At 35.6% G+C, this 18,631-nt stretch overlaps 1 protein-coding gene across 1 annotated transcript; it reads right to left on the bottom strand.

The window, feature by feature from the left end:
• Window positions 1–15,536: 15,536 nt before the first annotated feature.
• LOC120068403 (subtilisin-like protease 4) lies at window positions 15,537–18,001 on the bottom strand. Its single transcript, XM_090308652.1, has one exon. It carries the CDS (start codon window positions 17,869–17,871, stop codon window positions 15,634–15,636), a length of 2,238 nt encoding a protein of 745 aa, XP_090164778.1. The 5' UTR covers window positions 17,872–18,001; the 3' UTR covers window positions 15,537–15,633.
• Between the last annotated feature and the right edge of the window lie 630 nt (window positions 18,002–18,631).

Raw genomic sequence — 18,631 nt, 5'->3', positions numbered from 1 at the left:
GAAAGCAATGGGAGACTTGAAGTTGTTTTTCGACCATAGATATATCATACTTAAAGATGTTTTATATGCACCTTTTATGAAGAGGAATTTAATATCTATCAGTTGTATTATGGAACAAATGTATAAAATATCTTTTGAAGTTAATGAGGTGTTCATTTTCAGAAAAGGTATTCAAATTTGTTCTACTATACTTGAAAACAAATTATATAAGTTAAGACCAACTAAAGCAAAATTTGTCTTAAATACTGAGATGTTTAGAACAGTCGAAACTCAGAATAAAAGACAAAAAGTTTCTTCTGATGCCTATCTATAGCACTTAAGACTTGGTCACATAAATCTCAATAGGATTGAGAGATTGGTTAAGAATGGACTACTAAATCAGTTAGAAGACAATTCTTTACCTCCATGTGAGTCTTGTCTTAAGGGAAAATGACTAAGAGATCTTTTACTGGAAAAGGTCTCAGAGCCACAATACCCTTAGAGCTCGTACATTCGGACCTCTGTGGACCGATGAATGTCAAAACTCGAGGTGGGTATGAATATTTCATCAGTTTTATTGATGATTATTCAAGGTATGGTCATATTTACCTAATGCATCACAAGTCTGATTCTTTTGAAAAGTTCAAAGAATATAAGGCTGAGGTTGAGAACCAGTTAGGTAAAATAATTAAGACACTACGATCAGATCGAGGTGGGGAGTACATGGACTTAAGATTCCAGGACTATATGATAGAACACGGAATCAAGTCACAACTCTCTGCACTAATATGCCTCAGCAGAACGGTGTATCTGAAAGAAGAAACAGAACCTTGTTGGACATGGTTCACTTAATGATGAGCTTTACTGAGTTACCTGATTCCTTTTGGGGACATGCATTAGAGACTGTTGTCTATATTTTGAATAACGTTCCCTCTAAAAGTGTTTCAGAAACACCTTATGAGCTATGGAAAGGGCATAAAGGCAGTTTACATCACTTTAGGATTTGGGGATGCCCGGCACACGTGTTGGTTTAAAATCCTAAAAAATTGGAACGTCGTTCAAAACTATGCCTATTTGTAGGTTATCCGAAAGAAACAAAAGGTGGTCTATTTTATGATCCTCAAGAGAATAAGGTATTTGTATCGACAAATGCCACATTCTTAGAGGAAGACCACATAAGAAGTCATCAACTTCACAGTAGACTAGTATTGAATGAAATTTCCAAAGACGCTATAGATAGAGCTAGTTCATCTACTAAAGTAGTAGATAAAACTAGTACATCTGGTCAGTCACATCCTTCTCAAGAGTTGAGAATGCCTCGATGTAGTGGGAGGGTATTTCATCAGCCTGACCGTTACTTGGGTTTAACAGAAACACAAATCGTCATACCTGATGACGGCATAGAGGATCCATCAACCTATAAACAGGCGATAACAGATGTGAATTGTGATCAATGGGTCAAAGCCATGGACCTCGAAATGGAGTCTATGTACTTCAATTCTATCTGGAAACTTGTAGATCAACCAAATGATGTAAAACCAATTGGTTGCAAGTGGATCTACAAGAGAAAACGAGACCAAGCCGGTAAAGTACAGACTTTTAAGGCTCGACTTGTGGCAAATGGTTATATCTAGAGAAAGGGAGTGGACTATGAAGAAACTTTCTCTCCCATTGCCATGCTTAAGTCGATTAGAATACTCTTATCCATTGCCTATGACTATGAAATTTGGCAGATGGATGACAAGACAGCCTTTCTAAACGGATATTTTGAGGAGAGTATCTATATGGCTCAACCATAGGGGTTTATTGCACAAGGTCAAGAACAAAAGGTTTGTAAGCTTCAAAAATCCATTTATGGGTTAAAACAAGCTTCTAGATCTTGGAATATAAGATTTGATACTGCGATCAAATCTTATTGCTTTGAACAGAATGTTGACGAGCCTTGTGTTTACAAGAAGATCGTCAATTCTACTATAGCGTTCTTAGTTTTATATGTTGACGATATTCTATTCATTAGGAATGAAGTAGGGTACCTAATTGACATAATAAATGGCTAGCAATGCAGTTCCAAATGAAAGATTTAGGAAATGTGCAGTATGTTCTTAGGATTCAGATTATTCGAAACCGCAAGAATAGAACACTAGCCATATCTCAAGCAACTTATATAGACAAAATGTTGTCTAGATATAAGATGTAGAATTCTAAAAGAGGTCTGTTACCTTATAGATATGGAATTCATTTGTCAAAGGATCAATGTCCTAAGACACCTCAAGAGGTTGAGGATATGAGACAAATTCCCTATGCTTCTGCAGTAGGGAGCCTGATGTATGCAATGTTATGTACTAGACCTGACATATGCTACGCAGTAGGGATAGTCAGTAGGTATCAGTCCAATCCTGGATATAATCATTGGACTGCCGTTAAAAGTATCCTCAAGTATCTTAGAAGAACGAAGAACTACATGCTCGTGTATGGTACTAAGGATTTGATCCTTACTGGATACATTGACTCTGATTTTCAAACTGATAAAGATGCTAGAAAGGCTACATTTGGATCAGTGTTCACTCTTACTAGAGGAGCAGTAGTATGGAAAAGTGTAAAGCAAAACTGTATTGCAGGCTCCACAATGGAAGCTGAATACGTAGCTGCTTGTGAAGCAGCAAAGAAAGCAGTATGGTTGAGGAAATTCTTGACAGATTTGGAAGTAGTTCCAAATATGCATCTCCTATCACCCTATATTGTGATAATAGTGGTGCAGTTGCAAACTCAAGAGAACCAAGAAGCCACAAGCATGGCAAGCATATTGAGTGCAAATACCATCTGATCTGGGAGATTGTATATCGTGGAGACGTTGTAGTGACCCAGATATCTTCTAAGCAAAACATTGTCGATCCTTTTACAAAGGCCCTCGCGGCTAAAGTGTTGAAGGTCACCTATAGAGTCTAGGTCTACGAAGTTTGTAAACTAGGACAAGTGGGAGAATTTTTGGGTATATGCCCTAGTTTATTGTATTCATATGTTTATTGTACTCATATATTTCTCACTTAAATCCAACATTGTGAGTAGAGTTTTAGTCCAAGTGGGAGTTTGTTGGATTTTATGTCCTAAAACTCGTAGTTTGTAAATTAATAAATATATTCTGTTTTGTTTTTCGATAAATTTGTTATTGAAATTGTAATCTTGAATCCAATAAACTAAGGTCCTGAGGGTATTTAATGTAGTTTGAACTTTATGTAGTGACATAAAGGTGGATCAAGTTCAAATATATAGCCAAAATGGTCTATAGTATATGAATAAGGTTGGATGTCTTATTCTAGGGACACTATGGATGCGGCCTACTTTGTAGTTAGTACAAACGATGTGATCCTAAATCATTCATATAGAGATATGTGAGTGGGGGCATCCTATGTAAGGAGTTTACATAAGACTAAACCATGAAATAGTCACTTTTTACGTTCTAAATACCGTTTTATGTAAAGGCATGCAACAATTGCATGAAAAATCTTCACAAAAACCCAACACCTAGAATCCACTCACTTAGTGCGCTTAATGTCTTCACTATAAGCCAACATCTAGCCCACTATTTTGTTAGTGGAATTATCCAACAAAAGCTTGGTTTTTCCCACTAACTAATGTCAAAGGGCAAAATAGTCATTTGGTCAAAGTCAAACTTTGACCAAAAAGTCAACATTTTGACATTTTATGATTTTTTTCATGTTGACTAATTTTGACCTCCCGAGCATGAATCCACATTCATTTTTCGAAATTCAAATCACATTTGAATATAAGGTCGGTCAAAGTTTTGACTAAAGTCAAAAGTAAACTCTTTGACTTTTTACAACTTTGACCATTTCCATCATTTTCGAGCTTCCGAATATGAACGTATGGGCTCTTCAATTAAGCTAAAAGAATTTTTCCATTTTGAAAATTAGTTTTCTAATATTTGGGCTGGAAAATTATAACTTTGTGAAGAAAAGAAAAGGAAACACGCAAACCTACTCAAAAAATTCCATTCCTTATTTTCATCTCTTTTCTCTCTCTCGGTTCTCTTCATCCACCAGGTCCTACAACTCGGTTCTGAGTTCAAAGGATAGTAGATCAACTCTAGTGGTGGTCCAAAAGAGTTCGAATCGAGATTCAATGAGGACAAGCGGCTTTCGGGAGCTTCAAAGGTAGCATCTCTACACTTTTAATTCACTGTTTTTCCTTCATGATGCATGCTTATTTCCTTTAATTTAAGAGCAATTAGAGTGTAATTAGGTCCCAATTCCGCTGCGTATGTCTCGAGTTCCATCAGAGAGGGGTTTGGTTATAGTTGAACTATAACTAATTGTTCATTAGAGAGATCAGTGGTACTTAAGAAGTTAGATGTAATTAAGAGATAAAACGGTAATTTTCATCCAACTGTACTTATGAACAATTTGTGAAGGATCAACACACTGTTAATTGGTTATCTCCAATGGATGTAAAAATATATCAATAATGCGAAGATTGCAACTATCAGTCTTTAGTGGAGTGATCGAATATTAATAAAAGTTGAAGCTTCAATCTATAGGTCCATAAGGTCCCCTCGTTAATTCAATTGGGATTAATGAGAATCGAAATTAATTTTGGATTAATTTGAATAGTTGAAATTAATTAAGGAGAATTAATTATATAAGATATAATTAATATAATGTATGTGATACATTATAATATAAAGTTTTGCTTGAGAGAAATAAATATTTGAATATGATTGAAATCTTATTTATATGAATGTGATTCATATAAAAACAATAGATTAAAAATAAAATGAATATGATGCATATTAATACGATAGGTTATATAAGAGAGTAATAAACTATAGGTTATATTATATGCGATATAATATAAACTATAGGTTATGTGTTATATTAGATATAACATATGGTTTGATATTTATATATATATTAAATTAGTTAATATATATATATATCAATTATTAATTAAATTTTGAATTTTTTGAATTTTGATATTAAAATTCTATTTTTTGAATTTTTGGTATTCAAAAATTGGGAGGGAGATATTTTAACTCCATTAACCCAGTCTCTCTAATAACCAACATGAATTACAGAAGTGGTTGAGATTTTTGGAATATATCTTCTTCCATGCATTCTTGAACTTGATAACTCTCCTCCCTAATTTAATTCCCTATGAAAATTATTCTCTCAACAAAAACCTCTCACTATCCCTCACCAAACTAATCTCACTGAAGCCCACATCTCTCAACAATTCTCATCCTTGAGAATAATGGGGAAGAGCTCTTGATGGTGTCCGTTTTTGTTGATGTAATTATGTGTTCGTGAGTTTGAGGGAGAGTTTGAACTGTTCGTGCAGTACACCAGGAGAGGATTCGTAAAGAACTTGGTCCCTAAGAGTAAGTGTGTTAGAAATTAATAAGCTAGATATTTCCTCTATGCTTGTTTCTTGGACATTGAATGTGAGGAAGAGAAGACCTTGATCATTATCCCGTTGCTCATGCATTAGAGTGGTTTCTACTTGATTAGAATTAGCCTTCTTAGACCAACAATCTACTTGAAAATGTCCATAATGTCTAAACTTGAAACATTGTATGTGAGAAAAATCTCCATGACCACCACTTCTGCCTCTTCCTCTATTTGAACTTCTTCCCCTTCCTCTATTTGAAGAAGATTGATTGTCTCTACTCTCTGACTCAGAATTTGTTACGACGTTGGATCGTCCATTGCCTCTATCGTCACGTCCACCTCTTCTTACACTAGATCGCCTTCCAAAGGAGGATTGCATATGAAAAGATTCTTCTAAAGGAGTAGAATCAAACGACTCTAATCTAAGCTCATGCGATTGAAGAGATCTCATTAAGCTATTGATGGAGAGAGTTGACAAATCTTTGGATTCTTCAATTGCTACAACAATATGCTCATATCTTCTAGTCATGCTTCTAAGGATCTTTTCAACCACCCTTTGATCTTCGATTGTTTCTCCATTTGATCTCAATTAATTAACAATTAAGAGAACACGATTGAAAAAATCTTTAATAGTTTTAGCAACTTTCATTCGAATGGTATCAAATTCAGCTCGAAGTGTTTGCAAACAGACCAATTTTACCTTTTCTTCTCCTTCGTACAAATCCTGCAATGCATCCCATGCTACTTTAGCAGTAGAGACTCTTGATATTCTTTCAAAAATATTTTCATCCACTGCTTGGTAGATGAAAAATCATATCTTCTTATCTTTTTTTCTAGTATCTCTCAACTTATTGAGTTGTTGTGGTGAAAGACCATCATCACTTTCTGGCTCCGAATATCCTCTATCAATAATATCCCAATGATCTTGAGATCTATAAAGAACCTTCATTTGTTGGCTCCACCGTCTATAGTTTTTTCTCTCAAAGCAAGGAAGTTGAAGCTACAACATGTTAGATGACATCTTTCAATCCTTTTTCTCTAACACCACTTTGTTGGAAGCATTGACGAGCCCACTCTAAATTTCACAAACTTTTAAGAGAAGAAACTTGTTCTCTTACAAAAATCAAGAACGCACAAGAGAAGAATATTGTTATCTTGAAACTCAATTTCTTTTCAAACTTCAATTTTCTTCTATTGATTTTTTATTGTTTTCTCTTAATACAAATGATGGAAATGAACACTTTATACAGAACTCAAGAGACACTTCCTAAAAGACACAAAATAAATGAAGTACATGGATACATATCATTCATGTACTCGAATAATTACATGTATCTAGAAATGCATGTATCTTGAAATTAGAAATGTATCTAGGAATGTGTTATCCATAATATACTTGTCGGTTTCTCTCTCTCTACCTAATTCGAACAATTCAAATTATTCTATCATACTGTTCTAAGTTTATTCCATATGAGCTAATAGGGGAACCTAATGAACCTATAGATCATGGGCTCCAACAACCCAAGATTAGCTAACTAAACTCTTTAGACGGAGCTAATCAACATTCGTTAACTAACAGGTCATTCCACTAAAGTCCCATAGTTTCACTCCTCTCACTATAGATATATTTGTGTCCATTTGATATAATCATGATTAGTAAGTTAATCCTTTACAAGTTTTTCATAATCTAGGCTAGGTCATAAAAATCGTTTTACCCCCAAGACTACATCTTGTTCCTTAAGTTCCACTGATTTTCTAGTGAACAATTGGTTTAAAGTCCAACCTATAAATCGAATCCCTCTCTGGCCAAAGAGAGGGTGGGGCCCCTTTTTCAAGACCTGGATTCAGTACTAAAGGGAACAACCTATCTACTTTCCCTATAATGAGTAGGAGTGAATTCCGTCTTGCACCCTATGTTCCCAACTATCCACCCGATCTTACCCCTGAAATGGGAGGCTTATTGGGCCAGCGATATTGAGCTGTCCTCACCTATGCAGATTTAAGGATAATTCTGAGTGAACAGGAGTTTATAGTTAGCTCAGGATTAATATTAAGTTACCTAGATCATCAATTAACGAAATAGTAGATAGTGGTTGTAGTAACCACATGACAGGAATAAATTATATTTTTATATCTTTAGATGAATCTCATCAAAATGTAGTGAAGACTGGTGACAACAAGAAGCTTGAGGTCAAAGGAAAAGGAGATATTCTTGTCAAGACAAAAAAGGGAACAAAAAGAATTACTGATGTGTATTATGTTTCAGGTCTCAAACAAATCTTTTAAGTTTTGGGCAACTTCTCTGAAGAGAACATGATGTTATCTTTAAAGAAACATATGTGAGATTAGAACCGAGAATAGAGTTCTCATAACGAAGATATGTATGACTCACAACAAAATGTTTCCAATTAAAATATACTATGAGAAGCTTGTTTGTTTTGAGACTTTAGTAAATGACTCTTCATGGTTGTGGCATTGTCGATTCGAGCACCTGAGTTTTGGCACTTTGCCTCACATGTGTCAACAACATATGGTGAGAGGAATGCCAAATATTAAAAAGGAAGATCAAATTTGTGAAGCATGTGTTTTCGGAAAGCATCATCGAAATTCATTTCCGACTGGAGGTTCTTGGAGAGCATCAAAACCTCTCGAGCTTGTCCATACAGACTTATGTGGATCCATGAGAACCATTGCACATGGAGGTAACCGTTATTTTTTCACATTTATTGATGACTACAGTCAGAAAATGTGGATTTATCTGCTAAAAGAAAAGAGCTCTACTTTCAAATATTTCAGGACATTCAAAGCAATGGTGGAAAATGTAAGTAACTTGAAATTGAAAGCATTACGTCCAGATCGTGGAGGAGAATATATAGTCTTTTCAAATTTCTTTAAGGAAAATGGAATCAAGCATCAGAAGACTATTCAAAGAACTTCTCAACAAAATGGAGTTGCATAGAGGAAAACATAATAATAATGGAACTTGCAAGAAGTATATTGAAGGCCAAGAAGCTTCCAGATCAATTTTGGGGAGATGCTATTTATCTCCTAAATCGAGCTTCAACTAAAAGTGTGCAAGGTATTACTCCTCAAAAAGCATGGAGCGGATTGAAACCAATTGTTAGTCACCTAAGAATGTTTGGGTGTATTGCTTACTCTCATATTTCAGATGAGAAAAGAGGTAAACTAGATGATAAATAAGAAAAATGCATTTTTGTTGGGTATAGTGAGAACTCCAAGGCTTACAGATTATAGAACTCTATAAGTAAAAAAGTTATTATTAGTCGAGATGTCATGTTTGATGAAGCAAAACTCTGGCAATGGAATACATCAAATAAAGACCAGAATCCATTACCTGTTGACATGAATGGCAAAGAAGATACTTGAAACTTGGATCTTGAAGAGAATTAACCACTAACTTCACCTTCTTCATCACACTCCAAAAGTGTTGAAGAAACTACTCCAAGGAAGACAAGAAATATTCAAGAGATCTATAATACTTCAAGAAGAATATAAGATGATGAACATACTGATTTTTCTTTATTTGCAGATTTTGATCCTATATACTTTGAAGAAGCAATTCAAGATGAGAAATTGAAAGATGCAATAGATCAAGAGATTGATGCAATCAAAAGAAACGAGACATGGGAGTTAGTCAAATTACCAAAGAATAGAAAAGCTCTTAGAGTCAAATGGATCTATAGAACAAAACTGAAGCAAAATGGAGAAGTGCAAAAATACAAGGCCAGACTCGTAGTAAAAGGTTACAAACAAAAGTTTGGTGTGGATTATGGAGTTTTTGCACCATAACTCGCTTGGAGACTGTTCGTTTGATGTTAGCCCTTGTAGCACAAAATAACTTGAAAGTTCATCAAATGGATGTCAAGTCAGCATTTCTAAATGGGTATTTAGAGGACGAAATTTATGTTGAGCAGCCCCCTGGTTATGCCAAAATTGGAGAAGAAAATAAGGTGTATCGATTGAAGAAAGCATTGTATGGGCTAAAGCAAGCACCAAGAGCTTGGTACAAACTTATCGATGATTTTTCCTTGAAGGATGGTTTCAAAAGATGTCCCTATGAACATGCTCTCTACACCAAAGAAGAAAATTGTAATTTCTTGATGATTTGTCTATATGTTGATGATTTAATCTTTACGTGAAATTCAAACATGATGATTGACGAGTTCAAAGAGAGCATGAAGAAAGAATTTGAGATGACTGATATGGGTTTACTTCATTACATTCTTGGTATTGAAGTTAAACAAGGTGATAATGAGATTGCAATTTCCTAAAAGAAGTATGAAAAAGATTTGTTGATAAAGTTCAAAATGGAGAATGCTTATCCTGCTAGTACTCCTATGGAACTAGGTTTAGAGTTAAGCAAGCATGATGATAGTGAAGCTTTTGATGCCACCATCTATAGAAGTCTTGTTGGAAGTTTAATGTATTTAACTACAACTAGACCTGATCTTGTGTTCTCAATAAGTTTATTGAGTAGATTTATGGCATCACCAAAGAGAAGTCATTGGGAAGCTAGAAAGAAAGTCCTTAGATATATTCTTTGAACTATTGATCATGGAATCCACTATAGAAGGAATGTGGATAATGTTCTTGTTGGCTACAGTGATAGTGAATGGGGAGGAAATATTGATGATTTCAAAAGTACTTCTAGGTATGTATTTAATATTGGTTTTGGAGCAGTTTCGTAGGCATCAAAGAAGCAGGATGTTGTACCATTGTCAACAATGGAAGCTGAATACATTTCTTTGTCTGCAACTAGTTGTTAAGCACTTTGGCTTAGAAAGGTACTACAAGAATTGAAGTGTCCTCAAGAGAAAGGGACCATCATGTTTTATGACAATAAATCATTTATTTCACTTTCGAAGAATCTAGTTTTTTATGGAAAAAGCAAACACATACAGATCAAGTATCATTTCATCAGAGAATTGATCAAAGATGGAGAAGTATATATCAAATATTGCAAGACACAAGATCAAGTTGCAGAAATATTCATAAAAGCATTAAAGACAGACTTATTCATGAAAATGAAAGAGAAGCTCGGAGTCAGGGAAGTCTAGCTTAAGTGGGCATGTTAGAAATTAATAAGCTAGATACATTATGGATAACACATTCCTAGATACATTTCTAATTTCAAGATACGTGTATTTCTAGATACTTTAATTGTTCAAGTGCATGAATGGTATGTATACATGTACTTCATTTATTTTGTGTCTTTTAAGAAGTGTCTCTTAAGTTCTATATAAAGATTTCGTTTCCCTCATTTGTATGCAAGAGAAAAGAATAAAAAATCAATAGAAGAAAATTGAAGTTTGAAAAGAAATTGAGTTTCAAAGAGAACGATATTCTTCTCTTGTGCGTTCTTGAGTTTTGTAAGAGTACAAATTTCTTCTCTTAAAAGTTTGTGAAATTTAGAGTGAATTTAGAGTGGGCTCGTCAATGCTTCCAACAAAGTGATCCTCTAATTCCTTCATCCTCTAATTTTTCTGTGAAGCATGCTTAGTCAAGATTGTTTAATTCTAGTGTTCTCTACATTATTCATGTTCAGTAAAATTAAAATTGGGGCACGATCCTTCCACTGCGGGTAGTCACCTACTCTTTTATAAAGAGGATTAGCATCATTGGAGGGGGGAGGGGGGTTCAAAACTCCAAGTAGTTTCATAAGAAAGATTTTTTTAATCGAAACAAAAAAGGAAATCCTGTGTATTAATAGTTGCAGTTGAAGATGGAGCGAGAATCCTAGAGTTTTTTAAGACTATTTTTATCATATTTTGAATGAAGTTTAACTTCAATAATTCCTTCTCAAACCAATATTAATGTTGTTTTAAATACTATTTCCCCTAAAGGTTTCAAAGAGATGAATGTAAATTGTTGGTTCCTTTTTCTATGAAAGAAATTCAAGATGCAATCCATCAAATGTTCCCAAATAAGGTCTCTGGGTCTGATGGATATTCTGCTATTTTTTTTCAAATATATTGGAGCATTGTGAGTAAGAGTACTGTTAAAAAAAATGTTGGGAAGTTTTGAAAGATGGGAAGGGTATTCTTTCTGTAAATTATACTCATATTGTGCTTATTCCTAAATTCCCTATCCCTTCCTCTGTTTGTGATTATAGCCCGATAAGGGGTAATTGACATTTATGGCCCCATTTTAGTTTTACTTTTTAAAAAAGGACCCTTTTCAAAAGCAATGTATTTTTGGACCCTTCAGTTTTCTCCTGATTTATAAAATAGTCGTTATGCCCTTTATTTTTATTCACCAAAGATTGAAATATTCCTTTCTTCTTCCTCCTCTCCATCAAAGATTCAAACTCCTAATATTTCTTTCAATTTTTTGCCACATTATCAGCTGCATTCCATCAGATTTTGGTTTTGGACTTGATCAATTTCTTATGTGAAGTTGTTTCACAAGTTTGATTAGTATTTTCACAAATTTTATTAGAGTTCTGGAGTGGGTTTGTTCATTGTTTGAGTTTCCATGCATTTATATGTTTTTTTTATACAGATTTAGTGATCATATTGAGTTTCTATCTTGTCTGAGATTTTTGATTAAAAAAAAATGAATCTTTTCTTACTTTAGGGCATATTCGCATAAACTGAAAGTGATGAAGCCCAGTTGGGAATCTTGTTGTGTGACCGAGTGTGAATCGGGGAAGCGGGATTCTGAAGGGGAAAAAAATTGGAAGAGGTCAGCAAATATAACTCAGCCAACTCACACTCAAAGGTGCCAAGTAGGCAAGAAGGCCACATATAAAACCTTCCCAATTATTCATTCTATTATAGGTTGTTATATTGATTCCCTTTCTCCTTCTCTCATTGGGCCATCTGTACAATTTGTTGTTCCTGTATTTTTTTCATTTTTTATTATTTTTATTGTCCCTAAATTAGGGCAAAATGCTGTATAAATAGGCCTTTGTGCCTATCTGAAATTCAAGAAAAATTTGTGAAAGATTTCCAAATCCTCTGCATGTTGTGCTTTTCCATATCTTGGTATAGAGCGCCATGGCAAAAGCCGAATCTGGGGCCTGAGCCTACAAAGTTCAACAACCCATCATTGAATCAACTTCTGAATCAAATAATAAGCACGAAGTTCGATCGAGAAAATTTCTTGCTGTGAAAAGCCCTTGTTCTAGCCATTCTTCGAAGCTATAAGCTCGAAGGTCACCTGTCTAGTAAGAACCCTTGCCCTCCCATGTTTCTTCCAACCCTTGGTGATAACTCGACCCCGGATGCAAGTAGTGCAAGTGAAGCTTCAAATTCTCAGGTGCTTCGCGAAGGCTCTGTTAGCACCACTACTGAGCGTAGTCTAAATCCTCAATATGAGGTCTGGATAACAGTGGACCAGTTCTTCTTTAGGTGGCTCTACAATTCAATGATGCTAGAGGAAGTTGTGCAGTTGATTAGATTCAACAGTGCAAAAGAAATGTTAACAAGTGACCCGACCCGTCCCGAGCCACATATTGACCAGGTAGAGATGTTAAAAAGTGGGGAACGGTGATGAAGAAGGTGGCAAGAAGGAAGGAAGAAGAAATATGTCGAACATCTGTTTTCTCAATTCTTTTTTATCCTCTTAACCAAACATGTTGGTCCCGCCTTTGGTTGATGGAAAAAAGACAAGTTATTTATTTATTTATATCATGTCTTTGGTTGATAGGAAAAATATATATATAAATACATATATCGTTGTTCATTTGTAATGCTTGTTCCATCCAAGAGATGCTATGGAATTTTCATTTCGACCATTTTTATTTTAATTGTTTTACTTATCTATAAACATAATATATATGGGTATTGATCGAGTAGTGGGTAGATCTACCTTGGACTAAGTAGGTTTATTAAAATTGGTGTTGGGTGTCAAGCTTCGAGGTTATCATTAATTATTATTTATAATTATATTTGGTTCGGTTTGATTTTATTGCTTTCGAGTGAATTCAAACCAGAAATTGAATCAGTTTTGTTAATTTTGGGTGGAGATACTTACATGTGAATTGATGTATTCTAAGACTTTAAAAAAAGTTAGATAAGTGCAATGTATGTCCACGAAAACAATAATAATGCAAAACCATGCACACCATGCCCCAGTCAAATCCATGCTAAATTATGCACAATGAGTAAATCCATGCAAATGATGCAAAACCATGTAAACCTAGGATTTATATAAATAGCATCTAAGCAAGGCTTATAATCGTGTTGAATGGAAGTTTCTTCAAGGAATTTTAATTAAAGTGGGCTTGATCCATCGTGGGTGTCATTAATTGTTGATTGCATCTCCTCCGCAAGCGTCTTAGTGCTAAAAAATGGTGAAACAAAGGGATATACCACTCCTTCTAGAGGGCTCCATCAAGGAGACCCTTCGTCCCCTTTTTTGTAGTTGAGGTTTCTCTTCCTCAATACAGAATGCTATCTTCAATGGCACTTTATCAAAGTTCTAATTTACTGATTCTAGTCCCACTATATCTGATTTGTCATTGCTTGATGACAATCTTGTTCTTTGCAAAGCATTGGAGGAGGAGATGATGAATCCAAGGAAAATTCTACTTAATCTATGAATTGGCATCAGGAGAAAGCTTTAACTTTGATAAGTCATCAATGATTTTCTCAGCTGACGTTAACCAAAATCGAGCTGGTTTTCTGAGTGGCTTGTTGTGTATTACTCATGTGGATAATTTGGCGCTTCCTTTGTAAGTTTGTTGATTTGAGATTTATTCAAGAACGAATCTGGAAAGTTGTCCAAAGATGGAAGAGATTTTTCCTTTTTAAGGCCGGGAAAGAGGTTTTGATGAAAAGTGTTAGTCAATCTTTACCAATTTATGCGCAATGAGCTTTTTCAGACTTCCCAAAGAGTTTCGTGATGATATGACTAGATCATTTTCAAAATTTTGGTGGGGTTTGAAGGATAGCGTTACGAAATCGACAATTAAAGAACACAAAAGGGAACGTAGAGATAGAGAAGATCGACATACAAATATACGTGGTTCGCTAACGATGTATTAGCTACATCCACGAGCAGAGGGAGAATAATATTATTAGGGAGAATGTTTTCAGAAAATTACATCAAACGATACCTCTAGGGTTAGAGTTTGCATTACTCTAAACCCTAGGTTGGTTGTTCAAAACGCTAACAAACAAATTCAAGACATTCCAACAGATGGTAAGAGAAAAATTCATTGGATGAGTTGGAAAAAGATGTGCTTACCTAAAGTTTTGGGAGGACTTACTTTTTGTGACTTAGAAGGTTTTAATAAACAAATTTGAAGAATCTTGGAGAATCCAAACACTCTGGTTTTGTCTATTGTGCTTAAGAGCATTTATTTTGAAGATTGTTCGATAAGAGAAACTAACATAAGACTTGACTCTTCATTTATATGGAAAAGTTTTATTTGGAGAAGAAGCCTTTTAACTAAGAATCATCGTTATAGAGTGTGGGAGATGGTTATTTGATTCATAGGTCTTCTAATCCTTGGCTACCAAGGTCTATTTCTTATTACCTATGGGTGTTTGGAATAATGATTGGTTGATTAGTCTACTAAATGAAGATGATGTTGAGTGTATCAAGAACATTCCCACTGATACGAGGATTCCAGATAAATTAATATGACATTACGACAAATCAGGTCTTATTCAGCTAAAAATGGTTACTATTTTTGTGTGAAGAATTTTATTAAAGAGTGCTCCAGTGACCAAGGTTTAAAATGTCGATTTCAATGAAAATAACAAGGTCATAATTGGGATATTCCCCCTATTGGAAAAGGTGTAAGTTTTCTATTGCCCTTGAGGCTTAATCAAGAATTTCCTTTTCAAAAAAAATTGGCCTCAATTTTAATAATTTGCAATCCGTCATTAATTTAAGATAATTATGTAACATATTTTGATTGACCTCATTCATTAGTCTTATTAGACAAAAAAAAAAAAAAAAAAAGAAAAGAAAAAGAAACATGTACAAAAGATTTGTTATTTTTTTTTTCATATACAAGTGACTTATTGACACTTAAATCGAGAATTTAGAAATTTATTTGATATTTTAGAAGTTTAAGAATTAATTAAACTTAAAATTAAAAGTTTAAAATTCTATCCTATACATTTATCAACTTTAAATTCTGAAAGTACACACACATTGATTTTGTTGTACCCCTACCCTTCAAAAAGAACAAACAGACACGAACATATTGGTTTTATTATACAACAATTTATTGCCACCTTTGAACGCAAGTCAATCAATGTTGAAACCAAACTCATACGAACTTAATAGATATCGGACTTCTAACGACGTGTTTAGTTGAAACCCATTTGATATAGCCTTTAGCAAACTCAATCGAGGGACTGATCGAACCAATTCTCTTAAACGTCACTGCATACGTCGCTTTTTGGTTCAATGCCGAGAAAATTAACGTCCTTGGTTTAACTGTTACAGAAACCGCTGCTGGTGCTTCAACGACGACAGTATAAACTTCACGTCCACCGCCAACATTAGTAACCGTTCTTGTGAATGTTTGTGGCGGTCCTAATTCAACCGTAAATGACGGGTAGTTGAGTTCTCCTTCTGGAATGCTTGGTGTTGTTAAACAGTCAACCGGTTTATGAGCAACAAGTGAAACTTGGTTATTTTTGTATCCTAATCCACAAAGATAAGGAATATAATCATCAGGTTGAATGTCATAAACCAATCCTGGGTCGTTTGCTTTTGATGGGTTTACATGACCTGCCCCAGTTGCAAACAAGTCAGCCGGCTGCAGAGTTTGATCAACAATTGGGTTGCCTTCAAGATTTGTTATGTTAGCGGTTGTCATTATAGAGGATTTAATGACGGCTGGTGACCAATCAGGATGAGAGCTTTTGATCAGAGCTGCAATGCCACTAAGATGAGGACAAGACATGGATGTTCCTGAAACTATGTTAAATGTTGATTTTGGGTTTGTGTTGTTGTCTAATGGGAATGGCCATGCTGCTAAAATACTGACACCGGGCCCGGTTATGTCCGGTTTCAAGATGCCGGGGCTCGCAAGACTAGGACCTCGAGATGAGAAAGAAGCTATGGCTGGAGAGAAATCATCGCCAATTATGGTTCCTTTGAATACAATTGTGGCTTTTGGGTATGTTGTGGAGTTTATGTAAGCTTTGATTTTCAGCGCCGCTGTGTGGCTGACGTGGCTTGCCGGAAGAACATGAGCATCTGCTTCAGTAGTGAAGCCATCTGATTCTGTGTTGAGAAGGATCATGGCGGCGCCACCTGCATTTTTTACTTCAACCCCTTTTGCAATTCTTGCTATTCCTCCACCTCTCTCGCATACTACAACTTTTCCTTTTACATCAATGTTTTTCAATGATCCTTCTCCACATAATGCAACCGTTTCATTCTTCTCACCAGGGAAAACAAGTGGCAAGAATGTTTGTGGGAAATCATTTGGCTGGAACAGAGATTCACCATCCAATTCTTCTCCATTTCCGAGCTTTGCAGCCGCTACGATTCTTCGATCAATTGTGCTAGCTGCAACTGTTAAAATCCATGGAGCTTCATTGGACAATGTGGCGTTAAAAGGACCTGAATTAGCAGCTGAGCAACTTACAAAAATCCCCTTTTGAATCGCTGCGAATGCGCCTATGGCTATACTGTCTTCGAAAAATGGTGCTGATGGGCTCCCGAGCGAGAGTGAGAGCACGTCAACACCGTCTTCAACAGCGGCGTCGAGTGCAGCAAGAATGTCGGTATCAGGGCAATCTTCTCCAAAGCAAACTTTGTAAATGGCAAGGTGGGCTAGAGGTGCCATCCCAGCAGCGGTACCTATAGCGTTTCCTAATGCCTCGGCGCCATCGATGAAAGTACCAGCAGCGGTGCTTGCTGTGTGAGTTCCGTGGCCATCTTCATCAATAGGAGAGTCATCCATCGTTGTTGCATGTCCCTTTAAGGCTTTTGATGCGAGATTAAAAGATCTTGCACCTATAAGCTTGTTGTTACAAGCAGAGAAATTAAACTCACATCTTCCTTTCCATTTGGTTGGAGGTTGGGGCATTCCCACATCATCAAATGAAGGATGGTTTGGTGTAATTCCACCATCCAATACTCCTATGATCACTCCCTTTCCAAAGTTTGAATCTTTCCAAAACCCAAATTGACGATTCAATCCTAGAAAATCAGGGGTGTGAGTTGTGTGCAAATGTAATATCTTTTCACGCCTAGCTGACACAAAACCATCCTTCTCTTCCATCGCTTTCGCTTGTTCTTCAGTAAGTCTTGCAGCAAAACCACTCATCACATTTCGGTACGAATACAGCAACAATGGTTGCTCCTCCGAGTTCTCCAAACTTGTCGGTAAGAATGACCTGTGCCAGCTCTCGAGATCATCGGCTGTCTCTGGTTTCTTCACATGGACAATGTAAGTATGAAGACTGCTCAATGGAAGCTCAGTTAGTTGAGCCTCATAGCCATGAAACTTGAGTAAGAGAAGGAGAAAAAGAGAAGGCAGAACAACCATGTTTAAGAGAAAAGACCAAAGCTTTATGGTGTTGGTGAACTCACCAAAGAGGAAGTTTTATATGGGAGAAAGGGAGGCAGTCATGGCCGGCGGTTGTGTAAGAAACTTTCAAAGGCATTAACATATTGCCATTGGAGGTTTGTGCTTAGGCCTGCGAGGAGTTTTGGCTGGTTAAGTTGAATGATTCATATTGATGGCAATATGTATGATATGATACATTAACTTTGTTAACTATTTGTTTATTTGGCTTTAGAATTGTCATTATGTAACTTGACATATTACAAGAATTGGCAAACCTGATATCCATAGAGGACATTTTGTTGCAAACCTTTGGAGAATAATAGAAAAATAATTTTTGTGGTTCGTGGATTAGAATTATTAAATCAGAGAACTCATATACAAATTCTTTATATTAAATAAGACTAAATGGCAAAGTTTGAATCTTGATGATGCCTCCAAACATCAATGCCAAATCCGCCATCTATTGAAATACAAGCCAACTTCCCTCAAAGTTACTGTTAAACTACGAGTGATCTTAATTGTCTTTTATGAAAAAAATTACATTTTTGCTCCAAAAAGTTTAGACTTGATTTTATTAGTGATAGAAAATTAGAAGGCACCGTATACTCCTAAAGGTTGGTCAAAATTTAAATATAGTTTTAAAATACGGTACATGCAAGGTTGATCGTTATTGATCTCACCATATATTCCTAAAGGTTGATCATATGGTTTACCTCATTTTTGGGCCCGACATGAAATT

This window comes from Benincasa hispida, chromosome 12 (assembly GCF_027475165.1).
Source record: "Benincasa hispida cultivar pf3 chromosome 12, pf3_genome.v1.1, whole genome shotgun sequence".
NCBI classification, from domain to species: Eukaryota; Viridiplantae; Streptophyta; class Magnoliopsida; order Cucurbitales; family Cucurbitaceae; genus Benincasa; species Benincasa hispida.
Note: the sequence above shows the minus strand (reverse complement) of the source record. Positions and strands in the feature narration are given on the sequence as shown.

Coding starts and splice junctions, on each gene's coding strand:
- LOC120068403 (XM_090308652.1), bottom strand. CDS start 17,871: ATGGTTGTTCTGCCTTCTCTTTTTCTCCTTCTCTTACTCAAGTTTCAT.